Source organism: Zophobas morio, unplaced genomic scaffold, assembly GCF_036711695.1.
Source record: "Zophobas morio isolate AGI-343-1 ecotype UQ-CSIRO unplaced genomic scaffold, CSIRO_AGI_Zmor_V1 ptg000373l, whole genome shotgun sequence".
In the NCBI taxonomy this organism is placed as follows: domain Eukaryota; kingdom Metazoa; phylum Arthropoda; class Insecta; order Coleoptera; family Tenebrionidae; genus Zophobas; species Zophobas morio.
In genome coordinates, this window is record NW_026972477.1 from 32,552 (window position 1) to 45,809 (window position 13,258).

Sequence of the window (13,258 nt, forward strand, 5' to 3'; positions counted from 1 at the left end):
TAATTTGAAAAAGGCTATTAATAACGTAAAAATCTTTAAATCAACTGGTAGATAGCAAATAATAAAATTAAGGCGTTTTACAAAAACATTTGGTTTATACTAGTTTAAGCAGAATCTCTTCTTCGACGTACAAATAAATGCTTGCGGAAATATATCTAAAAGTTTATAGCAAAAACACTTGTTGCTAAATAAAATTTGTATAAAAAGTGCGTGTTTTTGTTTGTAGTAACTTTGATTTTCTGATATTTTGATATGTCCAAAGTTAAAATGTTTGTTGCTTTCGTTAAAACAAAAGCAAACTATTATTTTTTTTTTTGTAATAATAAAAAACACATACTACTTTTGTTTTCTCAATGTGAGTAGGCCATACTTTATTTATAGTTAATGTTTAGAGCTTCACTCCGCTATAAGTTAACTAAGAAACATAACACAGCCGACTTCAATAAAGCTAAGCAAAAACCGAACTTCTACTGACACTCTAGATACAAAAAATTCAATTTTAATTTTTGATTTTTTTGAACTTTTTACTCACAGTAAGCTAAACGGAGGTCGAATTTTGAATGGTTTTACTTTTAACACTTCCATAAACTTTTCATATAAAGAGTGCCTCATACTCTGTGTTATTATTGTCCTTCAACAAAAGATTTAGAATAAAATACGTTTACTTTTCAGTAGTATGAGTTCTCTATAAGAGAAACGGAAACAATTATAAATTTGGTACATCTTTTAAAATTAACGGACAGGCTATAAAACAAGTTACAATGTTTGGGCATATATATAAGCCCTCTAAACAAAATCCTTATAAAAAGTTTTTATAATAACTATGACGCCCGATTGTTTTGTTGCATTTTATTTTCGATATTTTTTTTTTTGGAAACAGAAAAAAGGGATTAACAACTCCCAGAACCAAAAAAGTGCAAGTTTACTTAATAAATAATTACAATAATAAGTAAAAGCTTACGGACAATATAAGAAAAAACAGGAAACCTGGACGTAAATAAGAGCTCTAACTTAATCTTATGAAGCTTTTACGTTAGTTAACGGCGTCAGACTTATTAAACTCTATAATTTTTTATAGAAGTAGTATATTACTTGGCAATTTTTATATATATTAGTTTTAATACTCAATCACAAAAAATTGTTTAAATATGTAAAAATATTTTGTGACTGACCAAGAAAACTTACGTGGGTAAAAAAAATTACTTCTTCGCTACTTTTTTAAACCAACTAAAGATGTTTTATTCTGTGCATAGATGCAGTGAAAAATGTTTTAAACAGAAAAGTTGTTTTTAGAACCCTACACTCGCCTTTGTAAAACAAAATGTTAGTTTACTAAGTTATGCTTATAATCTGATCCAATATATATATAATAAATACTAGGATTTAACAGTAACTCATTTTATAGATCCTAACACTTGAAAACTTGTAAAAAATATCTTAAAAAGTTATTATTTTTAGCTGAAAAAATATTGGTAGAGTTTACTTTAAACTTTTTAATATATAAATCAAGCAAATTCTTAAAAAAATTCAAGCACCTACGCACTGCTCACAAGCAAAACCCCGACTTCAAGCAGTTTTTTACTTAGCCCTACCATCTCGTGCTTCTTTTACTATAAAATACATAGTTATACCTTTTTAAGATTTTTTAAGTATTATTTATAAAAAACAATGAGTGATGATGAAGATGAAATGCGCAGGTTAAGGCAATCCAAAAAGTTTTTGGACTCCGACGTTTACAAAAAAGAGTCAAATAATTATTCAATTGTTTTTGCTTTTATAACCTTTTTTTTTTAGAGAAGAAAAACTGAAATTGAAACATTCTTTTTTAAAAAGGACAACAAATATGTAATTTTTATGATAACCTTTAAGTTTTTATTATTAATATTATTTTAATTATTCAGATCAGAAGCAAAAGAGATAACTTCGGGTTATAAAGAAACTTTTACTTCCTTAAAACAATCAAAGTTATCGTTATTAGATGGTTATATAATGGCGCCTTCTAACTTTTATATTTCTTTAATACTTGAATTTTAGAATTTAGCGAGAACATAAACCAAACAGAAGATAAAAGTTTACTTAAAGAAGACAGTCTTGAAGATTCTAGTTCTGGAGATGACGCTGACAGCGTTGTTTAATTATTTTATATGCTAATAAAAAAATATTAATTTATTGTTAATAATATTTATCTATAATTTTTTAAAACATTAAATTTACTTTTTTTTTTGAATAATATTGTTACATGTGTAATAAATTTTTGGTTTGTTTATAAATACCATTAAATTTGTTAGTAGTATTAAATAATTTTTTGTAAAATCTCAACTTTATACTTATTTTATATTATATATATACTATTTTTACAATAGTGCCGTTTTATAATTTAAAATTTTTATATATTTTTTTAAATCTTGTATATAAAGTAGAACTTTAGTTATTAAACTTTGTTTTAAATTGTTATTTTCTATATAAATGAGTAAATTTTAATTAACTATTTTCTTATAATAAATTAATTTTTAAGTTATTTATATTCACATCATATTTATTAAAAGTTTGTTTATGAATATTTTATTAACTTTTTTCGCAGATTAATTTTTTTTTTACAATCCAATTGTAGTTTTAATTTTATTATATATATTCAGTTATTATGAAATACTTTTATAAATTATAACAAAATTTTTTTTAATTTTCTTTCTTAATTCAGTTTGATTAGTAATTCTTTAAATGACTTTAAAATTTTACGTTTTTTTAAGTCAATTTATATTATATAACTTTACGAGAGTAAAATTTTTTTACTTTTGAGTTATTATTATATAGTAGATGCGAATCTTTGCTTTTCGTGAAAAATTTTGTTTACTTTATAATTATTTTTTTTATATTAATTTATATTTCATTAAAAATATTGCCTTTTGTTTACGTTGTAATTGCTCTTTGGTTATTGGTCGCACCTATTTTCAAAGTTTTTCATAAGAAAAACTTTTATATTTATTTAAGAATTTATATATTTATATATATTTAGTTGAAGAACCTTTTTAGTAATATTTTTTTCACTATATTAATTGTACTAATATTTCTTTATATATTTTTATTTTTTAGTGAAAAAAACTTATAAACTTTGTTATCTTGATTATATAAGACTTAATAAAATTTATTATTTTCTTTTTTTTAGTAAAAAAAATATTTCTTTTCACTTTTGTGGGACTATTTTATATTGATTTTATAAATATTTTTAATGACATTCATCAATTTTCTTTTTTTTTTTTTTACTTTTTTCTAACTGTATTAATATTTTCATAAATTTTATAATTTTTTTTACTAGTAAATAAGTATATCTTTTCTATTGGATACCTTTTTAAACATGAAAATTTCATTTATTTTTCATTATTTTTCATTTTATTTTTGTTAAAAATTATCTCTTACTTTTTTTGAAACTTTTTATTTCGACTTTATTTATATTATTTTATATTTTTTATGAAAAAGTGATTTTTACGTTTACTTTTTGAAACTTTTTAATTTCGTTATTTAATATATTTTCACTATTCGTCTTGCAGTCTCGTTACGGTTTACCCGTAACGAACCACGTGACTTTGGAGCACAGCGCGAAGCTTGTAAGTACTCTTGCTTTAGATCCAAACGGCTCCCGTTTAATATCTGGAGGGTAACTTATATAAAAACTTTTCTTATGGGATACATTTTAGTTTCCCATTAAAATATTACTTATAACTATTTTTTACTCATTATTTTTTTGGAATATATAAAACTCTTTTACATTTGAATATTTTAAAATATAATAAATTTTTACTTTATAGTTTTTTTACTTTTATGATATCCTTTAGAGTATACTTTATACTTGTTGGTAGCTTCGCCTTATGAAGCGTTTTCATTGGCTATTTTTTTTTGTTGTTTTATGAAAGTTAATACCGCCTGCAATGTTTTCTACTGTTTGAGTGGTTATTAAAATTTTTATATGACTTGAGTTGCCAATTAATAATTAATAAAATATTTATAGTTTTTGCTTAGTGCCTCATTTTTATTACTATTATTATTATTATTATTATTATTATTAAAGGTATGACTATTACTTGAAGTTTTGGGACTTTGCTGGAATGAATAAATCACTAAAATCCTTTCGCCAAATAGAGCCCGTTGAATCACACCAGGTTCAGTCAGTTGATTGGAGTATATCAGGTTTCTTTTCAATATTTAGTAATAATAATAATTGTAGTGAGCATCGAACTTTTTATGTATAACATTTTTATTAACTATTAAAATTTATATGACGAGTAGTAAAATTTTCATTTAATAACAAATATTATTGCTTTCTACTCCATTATCTAATAATAATTATTATTATTAGGTGACCGATTTTTGTGTGTAGTTGCTAATTCTCAGGCTCAACTTTATGATCGTGAAGGTAATAATAATAATACTAAATAATAATAAAAAATAATAATAATAAAATAATAGCAGTAATAATAAATATAATAATAATAACAATAACAATAATAATGATAATAATAATAATGCTTTTTGTGATTGTGATGTGCAGGGATTCTTATTGAGACATGCGTTAAAGGCGATCCGTATATAAACGATAAGAGCCGCACAAAAGGGTTCATTATTTTATCGTTCATTACATATTTTATATTTTTCATTATTTTTTTTGAATTTTCTCTCAATTTTTAAATATTAATGGTATAATATTTTTATTACCCATATTTTTTTATAATTATTATCAAAGAAAAAAAGTATATATTATATTTTTCATTATATTTTATGATTATTTTTGATTTTATATTTTGTGATTAGCATAAAGTTTTCATTACTTTCATTTTATTTTAATTAATTTTTTACAGATTCACTATATTATATGAAATTCGTAAGAGTTTTTAATAATTACGATTTAAAGATTTTTATGAAATTTTTTTGCTTTAAAAGTTTTACTAAAAAAATTAATTTTATTTACATATTTTATGTTTTTCATTATTTTTTATGTATTTTTTTTGAGCTTATTTGTATTTACGCTACATAATTATTTATGAATTTTTATTTTGCTTTTGAAAGTTTTACTTAAGAAAAAATTATTTTTATTTAGATATTTTCTATTTTGCATAACTTTTAATGATTTTTTTTGAAGTTTATTAGTATTTACGATAAAAAAATTTTATTAACATTTTTTTACTTTTGAAAGTTTTATTTTTAAACAAAATTTATTTATATAATTTATATTCTTCATTATTTTTGGTGATTTTTTTTGAATTTCTATATAACGTTATAAAGTTATTATTATTTACTTTTATAAGTTATTTTATAGAAAACATATACATTATTATTTTATTATATTTTTTTTTTTTGGTTTTTTTTTCATTACTTTTTATGAATTATTTTTGAGTATTTATATATTAGAGGTTTATATTTTTAATTATTCTTATTTTTTATAAACTATAATAACTTTTACTTATAAAAAATAGTATAATATATCTTTATATTTTTTATTTTTTTAGGAATTCTTTAAGTATTAAGTTTATATATATATTTATATTTTTCATTATTTTTTATGAAATTTTTATTGGTTTGTATATTTCATTATTTTTGTGAATTTTTTTTTGAGTTTGTACGTATTAACTGTATAAAATATATATTTTTTATTTTTTTAGGTTTTTGTTAGGGATAAATAATTATATATAGTATTTTTATATTTATCATTATTTTTTATGCAGTTTTTATTGGTTTGTAATTAAAAATAATTTTTTTATAATTATATTATTCATTCATATTTAGAATTTTTTATCGTGTTTTTAAATATTAACGGCATTATATCGTTTCAACAAAAACACTTTTATATATTTATATAATTTTCACAATTTTTAATGAATTTTTTGTTAATTTGCTTTTTGTAACAATGTAAAGTTTTCATTACTTTAACTTTTTATATATATTTGTATATTATTCCTTTTTTTAATGAATTCTTTTGAGTTTGCATATATTTATGGTAGCATATTATTATATTATAATTTTTAATGAAATTTTTATTAGTTTGTATTAAGCTTTTACTTTTTTAGTTTTATATTAATGAAAATAAATTTTTTATATTTTTATGTTTTTCATTATTTCTTTTGAATTTTTTTTTGAGTTTGTATATATTATCGGTTTAAATATTTAATTTTTTATTTTTTTAAGTTTTACTTTATATTGTTTATAATTTTTAATGAGGATTTATTTGTTTGTATATTTAAACGATGTATAGTTTTCATTACTCTCATTTTTTATCACTTTTATTAGTTTTATATTAAAAAAAAATAATTATATATTATATTTTTCATTATATTTTATGAATTTTTTTGAGTTCGCATCTGTTAATGGTATAAAATTTTATTGATTATTATTTTGTACTTTTTTTAATTTTACTTTAAAGGAATATTATTTTTTTTTGGATATTTTTTACTGATGACCTATCTTTCTGTTTTTATTTGGTTGGCTGGCACTTTTCTTTTAGTCATGTGGTTTATTTAATATTTCTACAATTTTTTATTAGCTCTTTTTTGTTACTTTGGTCACACTTTTTGAATACTGTATTTTTATTGGTGTTATTTGGCACTTTTTAGCCATGTTGGTCTCTTATACGGCGGACGATGGCACCCGAAAGATAAGAATTATTTTATGACTTTTGGGGTGGACAGCACGGTGCGTTTATGGGACGTTCATCGAATGAAATGGCAGCAGTTCCAAGTGAGGCCCATTAAATATTACGAAAATACTATATAAGTTTTTTACTATAAAGTTTAATACTTTTTATGAATAAAATTTATTTTTGACCTAAAAATACAAATAAAACAATAATGGTAATGAAACAATAAACTTAAAATTTTATGAGTACCACTAATAAATGTACAAAAAGTTAAAAGCATAATTTATTATTATTGCAAGAAAAAAAAGTCATAAACAATTTAAGGATTAATAAAAAGAAAATGTAAAAATATTTTTAATATTATCCTTTTTGAAAACTTTAAAAATAATGGAAAAACTTGTACCAAAATTTTCTTTTTGTTATTGTAGAATATTTTTTAAAATAAAAAAAATTATAAAAATTTTTTGTAAATACTAAAAAGTGCCCAATAAAGTTCTATTATATTTATACTTTTCAATTTTTTTTTAATGATTGGTTGTTGCAAAACTTTAGATGGCCACGTGTTCTTTGTAGGGTTAAAGTTCATTATAAATACGCAGTTGCTACTTTGATTCGTTAGTATTTACTGTCCTTGCTTTCGATTGGTTTATGTAGAACGGAATTTTTTGCCTTGCGGTATACACAGCCAATTGCAGAAGCAAGAGATACTTTGTTTAGAGACTTCTCTTTTATATATGATAGTTTTGTGAGCCAGTTATTATTGGCTGATGTCTTGTTTTTCTGCATTGGCATCGCTATTTTTTGCGGTTTTTACCGGTTCGTTTTAATCGGCTGACACACATATCTATAATAAAAAGGACAAGTGCAGAATAATTCGAGTACTCTTGACCAACCAATTACTTTCATTCCTTTTTTATAATATTATTGTTATTTTTTATTCATGCGTTTCTTTTATTTTTATTACCAATTTTATATTATTTTTTTTTCTCATTTTAATGTTTAATATATTATATATTTTTCATTATTTTTAAGTTTTTTTTAATAATCTTAAATATTTGCTTTCACTATTTTTAAGGTTTTTAAAATGAAAACATCCACGTGCAAGCCCACTCCCGTAACTGCCGCTAACTTTTCGGCGGATGGAAATATTTTTGGTTTTTTTTTTTATTAGAAGACGGCGTTTATTTGTCTTACTAAAAAATTTTCTTTTTGCTCAACATTTTATTTTATTTGTTTTCATTAAAATTTTTAAAGTTGTTAATCTTTTTTTTATTGAATATTAAAGTTTATATACTTGAAACTTTTAAATTTTTATATTTTTTAAGTATTAAACTTTTTTTTTTTACTCTTTAATGAATTTTATTTTTTTTATACTTTTTCTTTTACATTTTTATTTGGTATTATTATCGTTATTTTTTAGTTTAGATTTTTTTAATTTTTTTACTTAAAATAAAAAATAATTAAAAAAATGTTAATAGAAAATAATAATTATGAAAAAAATCGTTTTCTAAATAACAAAAATAAGTAAAAAGTTTATTAAATATTGTATTTTTATTTAATATTCACAAATTTATTTTGTTATATTTCTAAAGGAAAATTCATTATATATAAAACTTTTTATAATATTATAAATAATATAAAATATATAAATAGTTTACGTAAGCATATATTTTTATTATTCAGGATTTTTTTTGATACATTTAAAAAAAATATATTAAAGAAGAAAATACTTCACAATAAAAAATTAAAAAAATATTCACGATTTGATTATTTCTAATAAAAGTATAAATAACAAAAGAACTCTTAAGTGATGAATTAAAATATTTAATAATATATATATATTTTTTAATATTCATGCTTTTATTATATTTCTAATAAATTAATAAATAATAATTAAAGAAACGTTTTATAAATATAATAAATAATAAAAATAAATAAAATTTTATATTACTTTTTTATAGTATTTGAAAATTTTTTTCTTAATTTCATATTTTTATTAAATAAATAATAAAATAGTGAATACAATTTATATAAATTTTACTTTCTATAATATATAAGAACTTTACTTATTTTCATATTTATTTAATAAATAAATATTATAAAATTAAACTTTTTCTAATTAATAGATATTAATAAAGTAGAATAAATTTTTTAAAAAAAATTCAAGAAAACGTTTAAAATATAACAAATAATATTATATAAATTTTTTATGATTCACTAATTTACATGTTATACTTTCAATTTTATTTGTCGCATTTTTAATAAAAAAAAATTAAAATAAAATTAGTAAATTTTTTATCTTTTTTATATATTCATAAATTATATATTACTATTTTTATTAGCGGCCGCTACGGAGTTTGGAGGTATTTACTTATACGACAGTTATGCCGCTGGATATATTAAGCCAATAGCATCGCAGGTTTCGATTTTTATAACAAATGAAAATATCTGATTGGTCCTTTGTGTTAGTGGTGTTGAGCATGTTTTAAAGGCGCTGTTTCACTTTGTATCAATGTTTTATTATGTAGCATAAAGCCCACGCGGTCGGCCAGCCAATATCGTCCATTGTTTTATCAAAGTGAGTTTTTTTTTAGTCTGTATTAAAAATTCTTTTATTATTATTAAAAAACGTGTAAAAAAGTTTTTTTTTTTGGAAAAGTATTAAATATTTATTTCACGTTTATATTTATAATTGAAAAAAATTATTTATATATTTTTAGTTTTTTTTTAGGGAAGCGTTAAAACTGGTTTTACTTTTCGGTTTTTATTATAATCTAAATAAAAAAAAAATTTATATTCTTTTATAAATAATATCTTTATTATCTTATAGATGAGCGTTAGATATTATTTATTATTTTACGTGTATCTTTATAATCCGAAGAGAAAAACCTTTTCTTATATATATTTAAAGTAATATTTAGAATTTATATTTAGAAAAAAAAGCGGTAAATATTTATTATTATTTCAATTTTTTTTTTATTAAAAAAAATATTTATATGTATATTTTTTATTATTAAAGTTTTTTTGGAAAAGTGTTTAATATATAAACATTTCGTTTATTATTATAATCCGGAAGGAAATATTTTGTATAATTATCATTTATCACAAATATAAGCAGTAAATATAATTCATTTTGTTTACTATACAAGTTTGATAAAAAAGTTTTTATATATAATCTATAGAAAAATAATTATAATTTTTTTTCAATATAATTGCTGAAGTTAAGATATTTTTATTATAAAAAAAAAGTGACGGCAAAACTGTTGCTACACGTGGTACGGACGATACTATGAAATTGTGGGACGTTCGTTCCTTTCAAAAACCGCTTCATGTTTTTAATGACTTGGAAAATGCTTTTACAGTTCGCATTGATATAATAATAATAATCATAATAATTATATTAATAATAATAATTAGTTATAAATAATAAATAAACAATCTAAACATTTAATAATGAACAATAAATTTAATAATAAATATTAAATAATTAATGATAAATAACTTATAAACTAATAAATACTAATAATAATAACAACAATAATAATATTTCAGAATACGGATTGCCTATTCAGCCCCGACGATAAAGTAGTTGTTACTGGAACATCCGTAAGAAAAGGAAAAGGAAACGGAAGAATTGTTTTTTATGATAAACTAACTTTCGAGAATATTTGTGAAGTATTCATTACAAATAATAATATATAATATTTACTTATATAATTCTGGATATGGAGTTTATATATAACTTTTTTTATTGGTTATAGTATTATCCATATAGATATTTCATAAAGTAATTTTTTTATTAATATATTCTTTTTAAATATATTTTATTTGTTGTATTATTTTTAGCTTAAAGTCAAAGAAACGAGCGCCGTTAGCATTCTTTGGCATCCGAAACTCAACCAACTATTGGTCGGGGCCGGAGACGGTAAAATTAAGGTTGTTACTTTGGCCATTATTATCGTAGCTTGTAACGAATTATAAATCTTATTATTTAACTGGTACAATTGTTCATTGCGCTTTAATGTAAATCTTTAATGGAGAAAGACGCGTCAACGTTAATTTGACCACTTTAACTTTAACTTTTGGTTAATTTGTTAAGCACTTTTTATTTTACTACTAAATTGGTATTCTTTGTTACAAAATCAACTACTTTATTATAATTTGGTCGGTTTAACTTTCAGTAATATAAATTCTGTATTATACTAAGTTGGTATTATTCGTTACAAAACTATTTATAATTTGGTAGTTTTATGTTAGTAATTTGTAATTTCATATATTATACTAATTTGGTTTTATTTGAAACAAAAATTTCATAATTTGGTCGGACTAGTTTAAGTATTTGTATCCTTGTCATGAAAAACGTGTGAACCATCCATTTTACTCGTAGTTACTCCTGAACTTTTATGTGGCCTTCTTATTAGAGTTTATATCAGGAAAGACCTATTTTGGCCAGTTTGTTTACCTTTAATACTAAATAGTGATTGGTTTATTAAGTTGCGTACTTTTATTAGTGCAACATTATTATTTGGCATCTGTAATGGTAACTTTATTATTATTTGGTATCGTTTTACAAACCAATTTTTAATTGCAAAGTAATTTTTCTTTTAAATAACTGCTAATACTTCATTGGTGCATCCTATGTGTTGCATTTTTTACGTTCAATAAGAGGATCGTGGGCGGGTTAATTGTTGGAGTTAAGTCATCAATATATATATAATGAATATCCCTTGCGACTCCGCCATAACTTTAGAGGCCGGCCTACTTGGCGGAAGGAGTGTACATGAAGGCGTGTTACAGCAGTGGATTAACCATCGTATAATTAAAGATCAAAAACTTTTATGAAACATACATTTGTAGTTATTATTTATTATTCTAATAAAAAAAACTAGTAAAATCAAACTAAAAAACTTTTTAAAGTATAAAAGATATACAGTAAACTTTTACAAAAAATTACGGCTAATCAACGAAGTCAGCGGATCTTCGGAAACCGCGCAAACTATACAAAAAATTATACTGCAGCACGGTGCCTTGTAGGGTTTACTTTAAGCTGTGAGACTTTCATAATTTTTTTATATCAGTATAATCTGTGCATTTTTCGGCATGACGCTGTTTAATTGGCGCGTTGAAACATTCCTTATCCACAAAAAATTTCAACGAGTAGAAAACATATTAAGTCCAATCAAAAAATCCACACAGCCACGCCATGTTAAAGAGACGCCCCAGATACGAAGGCAAAACCACGCGGCAATTTACATGTTGATTTCATTAAGAAAAGTATAGTTTGTAAAAACTGACACTTGGCTGCACATCTTTTTTTGTACTAAAAGTTTTAAAATTTCTTAAAACAATTTATTGGATTATGAATCATTTTAATGAAAAATAAACAATAAGCAATAATAAATTACAATTCTTATGAAAAATAAATATTTTTTTTGGTATTATTTTGTTTATGTGTTATTGAGAATATTCTAATTATTTGACTCAGGTTTTCTATGACCCTCACATCAGTCTGAGAGGTGCGAGGTTATTCGCTACAAAAGCTGCTAAACGACAGGATATGGGTTACTGCTTTTGCTATATTTTTATAAAAAAAAATCGTTAAAAAATAAACACTTCACTTAATTATTAAAATGAATACATTAGTAATAAACTAATTATTATGAATTAAAGAGTATACTTTCTTTATATATCTATAAAAAATGTTCTTTAATTTTTGTTCACTTTTGATTAGTCATTGGAGCTGATCCTGCAAAAGTATTGGTGCATACACCAAATGCTCTGCCGTTGTTTGCTGACTTGCCACGTGCTGTGGGGCAACTTGTGGTAATATTATGGGCTTATTATTTTATATTCGTTTTTCTGTATTTTTTTTTTAATTGTTATATATTTATTTTATATTATATTTTATTTTATTATTTCTTAATATTTTTAATAATCAATTGTTTTTATATTATTCACTTATAATAATTTATTATTATTTTACTTTATTACTTTTTTATTTTTTATTATTATTCTTATACAACTTTTCTTATTTAACTTTAAATCATTATTTATTTTTCTTTTCTATTTTATTATTATCGTTCATTATTTTTTAGGCCAAGCAACGTTCTAAAAAACTCCAGAAGCCCACGCAGTATACGGGCCCCGAAATAGTTTCTAAATGGATCCCTTCCATTAAGGAGCTTGTAGATAAAGACCCAACAAGATTTGAAGTACACTATTATTATTGTTAATATTACAATAAATACTATTATTTATTTTTTTTTAATTTATTGTAAATTACTTTATATTTATTATTTATGTTTATTACTATTATTAGTACTTATTTATTGTTATAATTATTACTGTTATTATTTATTAGTTATTACTATTTGATAATTTTTTTTACTTACCATCATTTTTAGGACCCACGCGAGGCACTATTAAAGTATAAAGAAGTAACTGAAAAGGATCCTCTTTTTGTAGCAAATGCTTATAAGGAAACGCAGCCGGTCAATGTGCTGGCAAGCCACGTGGAGTCCGAAAACGAGTCGGATTGAAGAAAAATATTTACTTAAAAAAAAATAATTGGTAGCTTTCAAGAATATGTATTGAAATAATAAAGTTTATTTGTTTCATCTTTTTTTACTTTCTTTA

At 22.0% G+C, this 13,258-nt stretch overlaps 1 protein-coding gene across 1 annotated transcript; it reads left to right on the forward strand.

Moving 5' to 3' along the window:
• The first annotated feature begins 1,548 nt into the window (after nucleotides 1-1,548).
• On the forward strand, nucleotides 1,549-13,161 carry LOC135120302 (WD repeat-containing protein 70-like). The gene is made up of 20 exons (XM_064044608.1): nucleotides 1,549-1,598; nucleotides 1,651-1,745; nucleotides 1,795-1,845; nucleotides 1,902-1,981; nucleotides 2,035-2,126; nucleotides 3,546-3,652; nucleotides 4,064-4,182; nucleotides 4,352-4,408; nucleotides 4,544-4,607; nucleotides 6,600-6,723; nucleotides 7,698-7,776; nucleotides 8,965-9,041; nucleotides 9,151-9,200; nucleotides 9,872-9,983; nucleotides 10,175-10,297; nucleotides 10,469-10,558; nucleotides 12,108-12,183; nucleotides 12,354-12,445; nucleotides 12,718-12,834; nucleotides 13,027-13,161. The coding sequence occupies exons 2-20, from the start codon at nucleotides 1,669-1,671 to the stop codon at nucleotides 13,159-13,161; spliced, it is 1,722 nt and encodes a 573-aa protein (XP_063900678.1). The 5' UTR covers nucleotides 1,549-1,598; nucleotides 1,651-1,668.
• Nucleotides 13,162-13,258: the final 97 nt, after the last annotated feature.